Source organism: Colossoma macropomum, unplaced genomic scaffold (assembly GCF_904425465.1).
Source record: "Colossoma macropomum unplaced genomic scaffold, Colossoma_macropomum, whole genome shotgun sequence".
NCBI classification, from domain to species: domain Eukaryota; kingdom Metazoa; phylum Chordata; class Actinopteri; order Characiformes; family Serrasalmidae; genus Colossoma; species Colossoma macropomum.
The window spans coordinates 26838214-26851096 of record NW_023494793.1 but is presented as its reverse complement, the minus strand read 5'-3'; the positions used below and the strand labels follow the sequence as shown (position 1 = coordinate 26851096).

At 37.3% G+C, this 12883-nt stretch overlaps 1 protein-coding gene across 1 annotated transcript; it reads left to right on the top strand.

Moving 5' to 3' along the window:
- The first annotated feature begins 1576 nt into the window (after positions 1–1576).
- LOC118812933 (taste receptor type 1 member 1-like) lies at positions 1577–12090 on the top strand. Its single transcript, XM_036578040.1, has 6 exons — positions 1577–2014; positions 2217–2514; positions 2741–3472; positions 5324–5533; positions 5749–5869; positions 11110–12090. The coding sequence occupies exons 1-6, from the start codon at positions 1836–1838 to the stop codon at positions 12042–12044; spliced, it is 2475 nt and encodes an 824-aa protein (XP_036433933.1). The 5' UTR covers positions 1577–1835; the 3' UTR covers positions 12045–12090.
- The last annotated feature ends 793 nt before the right edge of the window (positions 12091–12883 follow it).

Genomic DNA, 12883 nt, shown 5'->3' with positions numbered 1-12883 from the left:
TATTTTTGGCTTTGTAGGCAAGCATCAGTGTTTTAAATCTAGAACGGTACGCACCAGTTGAGCGACATGGGTGAACCGAAAACTGAAGACGAGTCAGGCTTTTGCATCATGGATTAGATGCAAGACCAGCCAGAAGTGAGTTGCAGTAGTCAAGGGCTCAAACCACTGGCATGCAGAGCTGACAGTTCCAAGGCTGGTGAGATTTGACGGGAGGGTCTTGTAGTTGACTGTGTTGAAGGCAGCAGAGAGATCTAGAAGAATCAGGACCACTGACAGTTTGGCTGATCTTCCTGCGTGAAGCTTCTACATCATCAGTATGTAGTGTTTGCCAGTTTGAAGCGATACTGGTTTAGTACTGGTTACTCATTTAATAAATTTTTCTTTTTTTTTATCATTATCAACAAAAACAAATATAGTAGCTGGCGTGATAGACACTGACCACCTCTGAGACCAAATGACAGACTGTATGTGATTGGTCCTGTATTAATTTCAGAAATGTTTTGTATGTATGTCCCTCTACAAAATTCCTCTTGTGAAAGGTGAAGAAAGAAAGAAAGAAATATTTTTTTCTACATACACAAATTGTGAGATTTAGAAGTTTATGGTCCAGTAATCTGGATATTTGGAGTAGTAAATGTAGTAAATTGTAAATAGTGAGTAAATTATGCTTTGATTAGCATAACAGACTCGCACTAGACAAAAAACAAAATCTTGAATGATTGCGTTATTTTATTAAAACAGACTCTAACATGTATTTAGAAGCGGCAGTAGATGATCTATGAACTTGGGGATATTGTTTTTTTTTTTTTTAGTGATTTAAGTAGATTTCATTGTCCACTACACTGGACATTGGAATAAGGCTAATGAAATGTGGGAAAACAAACAATTATTATTATTGGGATAACAGAACCAAACAAAAACTAAACATTTCCTGTGTTTCAGAAATATCATACATAACATAAACATTATTTCCATCTACAACATTGGATAAAATGTGTAATATGTATATTACATACAAATTCAAGTCATTTGTTAATATAGCTTATGGAAAGTTTTCTGGCTTGTTTTCTTAAATTACCTCGATTGTTACAACCATTTGTTCATTGTAGATGTAGTAAATCACTGTCTATACTTTGCATTAAAAAAGCTGTTTATTATTATTATTAGTAGTAGTAGTAATAGATAAATATTATTAATATATAATATATATAATATTAGATAAAATATTAAAGATTATTTAATATTTTAGGAACTATTAAAGCAGAAGTCCAGGTAGTTCCAAGAATTCAGAAACTTTTTCATCCCGCTCCACATACAGTAAACACAGAAAAATGTTCAGTGCCCGATTTGTGTTTTGTTCTATTGGCAATAAGAAATATGTTCATTTTTCAAAAACTCTTTGGCCTAAGTCCTATGTCTGGTATACTGGACACTGAGTTTTACATGTTTCCCACTAAACAAAAAAAAATCACGTAATATATTATTTAGTACACAGCAGAGGACATTTTGATGAGAAAAAATCATTTGCTTTTAAGGTGTCCATCTCAGGACTGAGGAGGATAGTAATGTGTGTTAGGCCCTACCTGTTGTATCACTTTGGCCAGAGTCAAATTTAGCTACACAGCTTCACTCATGTGTCAGTCAAAGTGTCAGGGGTTTTCCAGGTGTTAGGTCAGTACTTCAGGAAAGCAACACATGCAAAATGACATTTGCCTTCAAAATTCAAATTAGGTTATGTAAAGTTGGTCCAAATGATCTTCCAGCTTCTGTATAATTGCTTGTCATAACCAATGCTCTGTTTATCATATTGCTATACCAACAGTGATTAAGCAACGATGCAGTGTGTTCTTTTAGGTTGTCTCTTCAATTTTGTTTTATATGTTTTCACCAAACATGATTGTGAGGCTTCAGAGTTTAACTTACAAGGAGACTACAAAATTGGGGGCATTTTTAAGGTGCATACAGCTGGTGACATCACAGCCCAAAGTTCTCCTGTGGCACTGGAATGCTTGACGTAAGTACATAAAACTTTCCTGTACTTTTTTATTGTGTCTCTAAGATGTGGTGGTCTTGTAGTCACTATTAACTACCTTAAAGAGAAGGAAACAGCATCGGTAGAAATGAAGGTGGTCTAGAGGTCAGCTTTCGTTTAATCACTCATTCAGATGCCTTGACTTGCTTAATTCCAAATAGCTCTTTTTCCCTTTTCTCTACAGGCAGCCATTTTTAATGGAGGGTTATTCGATGATGCAGGTGATGAGGTTTGCTGTAGAGGAGATTAATAACTCCTCTACCCTCCTGCCAAACATCTCTCTTGGTTATGAGATCTTTGATGTTTGTGCTGCTGTTCAGAATTTTCCTTCCGTACTCAATTTGATCTCAAACAATGGGCGAATAACAGTGGGAGCGAGTCGTAAGAACATAACACACAATGTTATTGGTGTTGTGGGCCCATATGGAAGCGCCGACTCTGTGCCTCTTGCACCTCTTTTTATGATGGACTTCATTCCAATGGTATGTATCAGTGATCTATTGAAGTGACGAAACATTTCGAAAAAAATTATATTGCTTAAATATCTTCATTCGGATAAAGTCGTACGCAAAAGTTTGAACACTCCTGATCAAATGACAACTTGTTTTTACTGAGAAAATCAACTAAACATGCAGCTTTAACCAGGGGTGCCCAAACTTTTGCATTCAATTGTATATACTCACTTGATTTTTATTTACTTATTTATAGATCAGTTACGGAGCTTCTAGCTTCACTCTGAGCAATAAGTTGGTGTATCCATCTTTCCTGAGGACAGTACCAACCAACAAAGATATAATTGGGTTAATCATTCAGATCATAAAGAATTTTGGATGGAACTGGGTGGCTTTTATTGGCAGTCAAGATGACGAGTACAGCCGAAATGGACTTGAGTTATTCCGCGAGTACATACAAGACACCGGTATATGCTTGGCCAATCTTTATGCACTTGAGAAGAAGTCAAATTATGAGGATGTACTACGCAAGATAGACTCGCTGAGTATAAACGTCATAATAGTTTTTACGCTGGAAGACTACGCCCGGAACGTTATTAAAACAGCCATAAAGATCAACATAAAGGGCAAAGTCTGGATAGCAGGTGATACATGGTCTATGGATCAGGAGCTCTCCACTACACCTGGGATTGAGAAGATCGGGACAGTTTTTGGAGTTACAGACAGGACGCTGAGCTTACCTGGATTCACAGACTTTGTCTACAAGTCACGGTTCAAGGGTGAAGCTGACGAGTGTTCGGTTGGAGAGACGTGTAACCAAGCTTGCGAAAACTGTACAAGCTTGAATACAGAAAAAGTAATTAATGTAAACCCCACGTATTCTTTTACCGTATACACTGCTGTGTACGCCATTGCCCATGCATTGCATGATGCACTCAACTGCAGCGACGTCGGGTGCAGCACAGTTCAAGACATTCCGTCTTATTTGGTAAGCCTCTTTTTATGGAAGTGTTGATACCAAAGTATATATATATAGCTATCGTGCAACTGTTCACAGAGGATTAATAATTGCAAACATATTTGAAAGCATAGAGTTGAGGACTGTGAGGGGACCCCTTAGGGCCTTCTAGGCCTGACAATTCCTGGCAACTAAAAAAATGCCATTTTTAGTTGTAATTTTTAGTTCATTGTTGAATAAAAATGCAATATCTATTCAATAGAATCATGCTTGTATTTAACCTCTGCCAGTATTACAGCACTACTTGTTTCATTTTTAAGTTTTAGATGGAAACAAAAGGGTTAAATCTTTCAAATGCGTAGCGGAAAATTGACCAATCAGGAATTGTTTTTATCCATATTATTTAGGTAGACTTAGCTAAGCAAGCTCTCCTGTTAGTCAAAAATAAGAGTTCACTAGATGTCCTAACTCACTGGACTAACAATCAGCATGAATACAAAGTGACAGAGGAATCAAACAATCATGTTTTCCAGTATGGCAGGACCAATTTTCTGAAAAGAAAAAAAAAAAAACATCACTCTAGGCCTTCTAGAAGTTCACAATATGTCACTCACTATAACTACGAGCATCAGGCTAATGAACTCGTTATTAGAAATGGAAAACAGCAGTGGCAGGGCTCTTTACTGTAAGTCCTGCGAGGTATAATAAATGCAATAAATAAACTGTGTGTCACAAGCTTTAAGTAAAACATGGAATATCATTAAGAAGCTTTAAATGTCTGTTTTTAATCTAGCAGGACCAAAAAAATTAAGCATCTACAAACTACTAGAATCCTTTAGGGGTGATGCTAACAGAAATTAGCATTATGCTGGAGGTGGGTTTTTCACCTCTTGTTTGGACCAAGTTGACATTTACAGCTTAAATTGAAGGCCTAACTCTAGTAGTCACTGTTCACCACTGCTTTCAATGCTTTCTAATGTAACAAATTTTACAAAGGTAATGAAATTATGAACAAAATGTGATGGAACATAATGAAATAAAATGCAAAACATGCAAGTCAAGTTTGGCGTAGGGCCCCACTAAGATTGATTATAGTCTCCTGTTGGGGAGATGGGCACAACCCAACATGGGGTAAAGTAACACAGGTTTTTTATAACATTTGTGTAGAATGTGCTTATGATTATGTTATCATATTCCCATAGAAACATGTTCTGTGCATGTTGAGCACTACCTGGGTGACAGTTCTCACTGTTTTTGTACCATTTTTCATCATTATTTATCAAGTTATTTTAAGCCTCCCTTGGTGGCTTGAATATAGTGTAACTCTGAAGAATATAAACAACTCCTGAGGAGAGCTTAACTGCAGCCTCCACAAGGCAGGGCAAGTTGTACAACTAATACTCCCAAAACAAACAATAAGAGTCCATATTCCGTCATATAAATTAATTTTCTGGAACTATTTAAAGATTCATCAAAAACAGACTGCAAATGCCATATAAATGAAATAGATTTTATTTTTAATTTTATCAGCTGATATTTGAGTTTTGCTCTTTTATTTTGTACTTTGCACTTCTTTTTATATATATATAAAATTCTTAATGCCTATATTACATATTAAAGCTGTAGTTCAAACTACATAGAAATATTTAGCGGAAACTGGAAACAAAGTATATATTTTCTCTCATACCGGAGACATGCAGGTTTTAAAGAACAATTAAGAACAATTAATCTTGCTCAAATAGTTAAACATGAATTCGACAAATATAAAATATGTTTTTGTGCCCTCCCCTAACATATATTTGCACAGTGGCTTTATTCTGTCACTGTAGAACAAAAAAGCTTATCAAACGTCTTTCTACAATGTTTCCCTTTTCATTCAAGCTTCTACAATATGTGAGAAAGTCAAACTTCACATTGCACAATCGGCTAATTCGATTTGATGAATATGGAGATCCACCGGCCAGTTTTGCAGTGGTGCACTGGAGACCAAAGAGAGACCCCTTCTTTCTGATGGTTGGCACATATGATACATATCCAACTGTTCGGTTTACTCTGAACAATAACCTGGTGTCCTGGTATGACAACGGCACAGTAAGCTATGCTTATTTCTAAGATTATGTTGATGATCTTGAAGATGTATGGATATTGTTGCATTGCGCTTTTGATCGATTTTATAAAAACATTTCATTTTTCATCCAAATGTGCCCCGAATGTTTCTCAGAAACATCTCAGTCAGTTACTTTATATAAAGTATGAAAAAAAGAAGCACCAAATAACAATTTCCTTTTTTTCGCCCCGTTCCCCAGGTGCCTTTTTCTAACTGCTCTGTCGAATGTGAGTCAGGTTTTGCACGAGTGCAGAATTCAGTACATAAATGCTGTTTTCAGTGCGAGAAATGCCCGGCCAACACGTACATCAACACCTCGGGTAAGTTCTTTAAGTATACATCTTACATGATATATACTATACAGTTACAGTCACGTCTGCAGGCTTATTGTTTGAGTACTTTGAAGATGTTTTCTGTTCTTGATGTTGCTTAGAAGTGCCGATTATTTTTTTTAAATCAAAGTCTACTGTACTGTAATGGTCTCCTAACTGGACTCCAGCTTCAACTTCAGCTGATTCAAAATGCAGCTGCCAGAGTCTTATTAGGAGTAAAAGAAGGGATCACATCACCCCCATTCTTAAATCCTTACTCTGGCTACCAGTCTATTACAGAACAGACTTTAAGATACTATTAATGGTCTATAAATGGCTGAATGGTTTATGACCAGCACATTTATCTAATACGCTGCGGTGATATGTGCCAAACTCTCAGATCGTTTGGTGCTGGTGAGTCAGTCCTGCCTGAGGTAAAGACTAAACATGGAGAAGCAGCGTTCAGCTACTATGCTGCTCCTAAATGGAACCAGTTGACAGAGAGCATTAGAAGAGTCCAGACACTGGACACAGAAGCAGCTTTCAGCTCAGTTTAAAACCCTGTAGCTCTACTGCACTTCTCTCCTGTAACAGCACTTTATTAAACTGGGTTAGTTTTTAATTTGGTGATTAATTTCTTCTTTTTTTAATTATCTATTATTTTAATCATGTTTTAATTTCCATTCTCCTTAACTTTATATTCAAATATTAATTTGAATTATTTTTGTTTTTTCTCATTTGTATGGCACTCTGAATGACCGCAGTGTATGAAAGGTGCTATATAGATAAACTTGTCTTGCTTTAGACTCTAGAAAATGATGAAATAATTTCTGCATACACATACGAAAGCATGTAGGTGTAACAACCTCAGTAAAAGGTTTTAGATTTTGTCGTCTGTAGCTTTTTAAAGACTTTTAAAGTGATGTTCAGTGTTAAAAACTCCACCTGCCTAGTACTTGCAAGAACTGTGACTTAAAAATAATATTAATGTCAATAATAGCTCGGGTCAAAATACCTCAGCGACACTGGTAACTTCTGTTGTTAGCGCTATGCTAACAGCGATTCGCAAGAACGCTTTCTGGGGAGGCTGGAGTTCTTAAGGAGCTTCTGATTTAAGTTTCCCGCTCCACCTTAAACCCTGCAGCTGTTAAGATGTTAATTTATGGTGCCTAAATGCACCACAGTGTGACTGCTGCAGCATTTAAGATGGAACGGAGAATTGGAAAAGGCAGTTCTAGACAGATATTTGGAGCTTCTAAAAGACATTACAAGTTTTACGTGAAGCTTGTGACAGACATATTAGTGTATAGCTTACCTCGTAGCAGTTCCTCAGTGACTCCTTCAGTACAGAGCTGCCTCCGCTGCCTCTCCGTAGGAGAGTTAGCTAGCTTAGCTATAGCTACTTAGATACCACAGAGGACAACGATTGTGATTGGCCGATTTTATGCTCGTCTTTTTTTAGAATTTAACCCTTTTGTTTCCATTCTAAACTTTACAGTGACACAGGACCAGTAATACTTTTTAAAGTTTAAATACAAGCATGATTGAACTAAAAATAATAATAATAATTATAGATACACTTAGTTTTGTACTTCACAGACATCACTGAGCTCTCTCTGAAGGCCTAGAAGGCCCTGTTGATTCCCCACTCAATTATACATAATTAGAAATCATTTTAGTGCCCAAATGACCACATGTAGGTGTAATAACTTCTATTAAAGATTTTAGATTTTGGTATTGTTGTTTTTACCTTTTAAAAGACTTTTTTAAAGGATGTTCAGTGTCTAAAAAATGTGTCCGCTGGCCTTGAACTTACATGAAAAAAAATAATGTTCATGCAAATATCAATAATAACAGTGGTGAACTGTGACTGTTGGAACTAAGCCTTCAGCTTGGGACATAAACGCAAAAACCCAGTCAAAACATTAGGAAAAAAACTACCCCAACAATAATGCTAACTTCTGTTCTTAGCGCTAAGCTAACAGCGATTCGTATGAACACTTTTTGAAGAGGCTGGGATTAGCTTCTTAAGTGTCCTCTGTTACTTGCATGAAACATGACTAAAAAGTTTTGAACAGCCCATATCTTACATTTTTCTTGTATTTTTATCCCCAGAAGTATATAATAAATTCCCTAACCATCCCTTAGAAACAAACAGGTTGTTTTTGTTATTGTGCCTTTAAAGCTGATATATGTAAATGATTTGTGTTCTGATTGGCTGCCCTGTGTTGTGACGTGTTCAGAAATCAGTCTGAGCTGAAACAGTCCTTATAACTTAAGTGAGAATGATCAGAGCTAAACTGCTGTAGGCTGAAAAAGTGGATATATGTAAATGCAATGGTTTCCATGATATAACAAAAACTATCCAATTAAAATGGGCTGTTGTTTCAGTTATGTTCCATATATTGTTGAGTGAACAATACATTTTGAAACAGTGACAATGTTTATCTACAATATCAATTTTTCTAAAGAGAGGAATATGCGGTTTTCAATTATATAGGCCTTTTAATATTAATGCAACTATTGTTATGAATGAAGGCATTCATCAAATTGTTTTGTTGGGTAATTGAACACAGCTAGACTGAGAAAAAGATTTAGAAATGTACAAAAAAACAAACATTTATCATTTTAAAAAAAAGGGAAGACCATGATTTGAGAACCTGAAACACTGTAAAATGTAATAGGAAAAGTATCTCATCTCAATCATCTCAACACATTCTCATATAACTTTACACATAAAGGCTTAACAAAGGCAATAAGCAGTGGAGAACCATGACTAATAGAGCTAGGTGCCCATTTTGGCACTCTAATAAACAAGGGAAGAAACACCTCTATGATAATGCTGTAATGGACTCAAAAAAAAGGTCCAGCTCAATGTTTAGGTCTCAAAGGCAAAACATTATACTGATGAGTTCTCTTTAAATACTGTCAATCATCAGATTTATCCACTCGTGAGGGGTCTAAAGCACAACAGATTACACAAAATGTTCTTCCGCACACTGCATGTAATTACACATACCAAATCCCCAAATGTTACATAGTGCTGCTTTAAATGCAGGCATAGAGTTGCCACTTGTTTTCCACTTCAAACATCTGACTGAAACTCATTGGTGAAACTACCACTTGTACTCAGTCAGTGATGTATCTAGCACTTCCAGAAGGCCTAGAGTGGCGTTTTTCTAACCAAATTCGTCTCATTAGGAATCAAAACTGATTAGTTTATTCCACTGTTAGTTTCTAATTATATTAGTGGTTAAACTGTTGGGCCACATTAGGCATTCAGTTAAGCTCTTGAAGTCCTAGCCAATGTGAGAGCTTGCTTGGCTGTATATATGTAGATACCACAGAGAAAAAAATCCTGATTAGATTTAAAGAGACAGAAAGATGAATGACATGGGAGGTGAGAGCGCCCTCAGAGTCTCCCTCCCTCCTAAAAATGAGTTATACCTTTATTCAAATTATATATAAATTAGACAAACTATGTTTACAACTCTTGATTCATTGCTACGTAGCAAAGCTATTATAATGGACACTTGGATCATTCAAAAACATAACTAAACACAGTGTCATTGGTCCAGTCACCAAACAGTGTTTGTCATGTACATCCTAATGACGTTGGCAGCAGTCAGTTTCAGTCAGGCTAAAGGCCTCATGAATCCCCAGTAACCTCCACAAAGTCACCTTTCACCCAGTTCTACAGTGATGGACATACGCAGTTCCAGTTCCATTACTACAGGCTGCACCACCATGTCTGGTACTTTGGAGATGGGCATAAACAAATCTTTATCTCACTCACAATGACCCTCTCAAAGAACAATGACCCTCTAAGCAGAGGAAGAAACACCACACAAATATGGCACAGGCCTCAAGCATTGTCAGAACAATTTTAGTCCCCCAAGGTACAAATAATGTAAATGGTACATCAAAGGTACAACATGGTCCTTAAAGTCTAATTGGCTACCTTAAATAAGTTTTAAACTCACATTACATTGCACTGCATTCACTTTCCCGGAGAAAAATGGGCATATTTATAGTTTTTCATAACTTTTTAAGAAATTTCTTCTTAAAACCCAGGTGTCACGACGTTTTTGACATTCACCAATGTGTTCTTATTTGGGATTTATTCTTAGTTAAGAATAGAATCTACACACATTGAAGAGCACAAAGATGTGAATAATCCTGCGGTTTAAAAACACGTCATGAATCTGATGTGGACTTGACCTTTCTTAAGAACTAATTTAAGAAAAAACTTACGAAGATATTGGTGAATGAGGCCCTATTCTTGAAATCCCAGGGAACGCAGAGCAAAATATTTCTATGATACTAAACTTGGGTGTTATAGTAAACATCCAGCAAAGCTTGAATCAAAGATATAATACATAAATATGATAAAACACAGCTGAACAGACCTATCTGAGAGCTGTGTGGGCGTGGCTAGTCAGCAGTTTAATTGACCTCTCTCTGTCAAACACTTCTAGCCTGCCCTGCCACTCATACAGAACTAAAATCATTATCCAGCTTTCATTTAATGGTAACTGAATGAAAAAAGTCATGGGCTGAACAGATGTGCAGACGGACAGACGGATGAACAAACGGATGGGTGAAGCAATATGTGAACGAAGGAACATATAAACAAACAGTGTTGGTGTTTGGATCAATAAATGAACGAGTGGCAGGCCTCTACAGACAGGTGGTCTAGCTTGCTAGCTGTTGGTTATGCTTGGTTAGCTTTAGCTTGCTAAGTTTCTCTGACTCTGAAACTGTTTTGTGTGGGCGGGGCAAGAGACGTCAGCCTTGTGACTGGTCAGGAGAATGCTTGCGGAAGTGTTACCCAAGATTAGGACCGCCCAGTTTACATCAAGAGGAAAGAAAGGTGGTGAAATATATCGGTCATTCATGAGTCATTTAAGCATTGCTCAAAGGGTATGTTTACTATTTGATTGGGTCTCTAAGAAATATATTGTCGCTGTCCAAAAAAATCCCAAAAACATGTATGTCTTTTTTTCAATTGTTATTTTTCTGCATCATTTAAACACAGCAGCTGCCTTTTACATCATGTCCAAATTTCATGATGAATTGACCAACTGAAATGTTCTAAAATCACTAATCTCTTAATCACTAATTGACTTATATTAAAAGCTTATGTATGCTTTTGCCTTCTCCTGTTAAGCTACTTTTCTGGAACCTTCAGCATAAAATATGAACAATTTTACCTAACAGTGTATTTGTTTTTGGCTATTCTGTTTCAGTGGACTTCTATACCTGCACTTCCTGTCAGGAGGGTGAATGGTCAGACGAGGGGAGCACATACTGTACAAAGCGTTCCATCGTTTATCTTCAGTACACCGACCTTCTCTCTATACTTTTCCTGCTATGTGCCGCATCATTCATGGTTGTTTCCATTACAGTCACCATCCTCTTTGCATTCAATTACAACACTCCAGTGGTGAAGTCTGCTGGTGGCAGCATGTGTTTCCTCATGTTAGTTTGCTTGATTCTGTCCAACATCGGAGTGTTCTTTTATTTTGGAGTCCCTCTGCCTGTGAACTGCGTTTTAAGAAACATCTTTTTTATCTTTTTCTTCACTGTGTGCCTTTCTTGTATGGCTGTGCGCTCCTTTCAAATTGTGTCTGTCTTCAAAATGGCTGCCAAGTTCCCGAAGGCGTACAGCTGGTGGATGAAGTACAATGGCCAGTGGCTTTGCCTTGCTGTGTATACCTTTCTGCACCTCATCGCTTGCTGGATATGGCTCCATTTTGGCAGACCTAAACCCTACAACGACAACACGTCCTTCAAAGATCAGACTATTCTTAGCTGTGATATAGGGACAGTGGTCACGTCCATCTTAGCCTGGTCTTTTCTCTGGGTTCTCAGCGTGGTCTGTTTTTGTTTCTCCTACATGGGAAAAGATCTTCCAAAAAATTACAACGAAGCAAAGTCCATCACATTTAGCCTGGTTTTGTTCTACCTGGGCTGGATTGCATATTTCACAGCGTACATCGTGTTCAGAGGACAGTACGTACAGCTTCTTAATGCAGTGGCCCAGCTGACTAGTTCATATGGAATCATCATCAGCTTCTTCATCCCGAGGACCTACATCATTGTTTTTCAACCAAACAAGAACACTCAGGCGTACTTTCAGACAAAAATTCAGACTTATACCCAGACCATTAGCAGAATGTAGTTTCATGCAAGTCATCACAATTCTTTGAATTCTGTTGCTGTTGGTATTTTGTGATTAACAATAGCAGTAAGTGGATTTTCACAATCCTGGTAAATCCCTGATAAAATATTTTCTTCTGGTAATGATTCCCTGACCTTTATTCTTTCCATTAATGTTAAAACAATGACAATATTTACATATTAAAGTGTTAGAAATACAATATGTTAATTATCTGCACTGTTCAGAGTAAGAGAGCTAACACTTGGTTGATGTCTACATCTAGTACAGTGTGTGTTCTCGCAATATGATGTATGATTCCAACCTTTGTAGCAAATTTAAATGTGATGTGCTATTAAACATTTGATCACTTGCTAAAATAGCCTTTGGTTATTTTTTTATTATGGAGATTATCCAGACTATACTGCATGGGTGTTGCTAGGCCAGTTTTAACTGTTATTCAGCCCCCCTTCCATATAAATGTAATTCAAATGATACACAGAGACACATTTTCTAAACCGCTTGTCCTCCTGGGTCGTGGGGGGTGCTGGAGCCTTTATCAGCGCTTAATTCAAATCATCTATAGTTTATTCTCATTCACAATGTCCTGTGATAACAAGGCGCGACCTGGAGGAGGCGCTGCTGCTGCTCTAAAGCCCGCTGCTTCAGCGCTGCCTCTGTTGTGTACGGAGGCCCTAAGGGACCGTGGTTAAAAAAACGGTTAATGAAATGCGTTCCCTCGCAAATGTTTTGCATTTCTCTCGTAAAATATATGCTCGTCATACAGCAAGCAAACGTAGGACCAGAGGTGCCCAATGACGTTGCCTACATTAGAGCTTTGTTTTTAGCGTAGCTAACGTTAA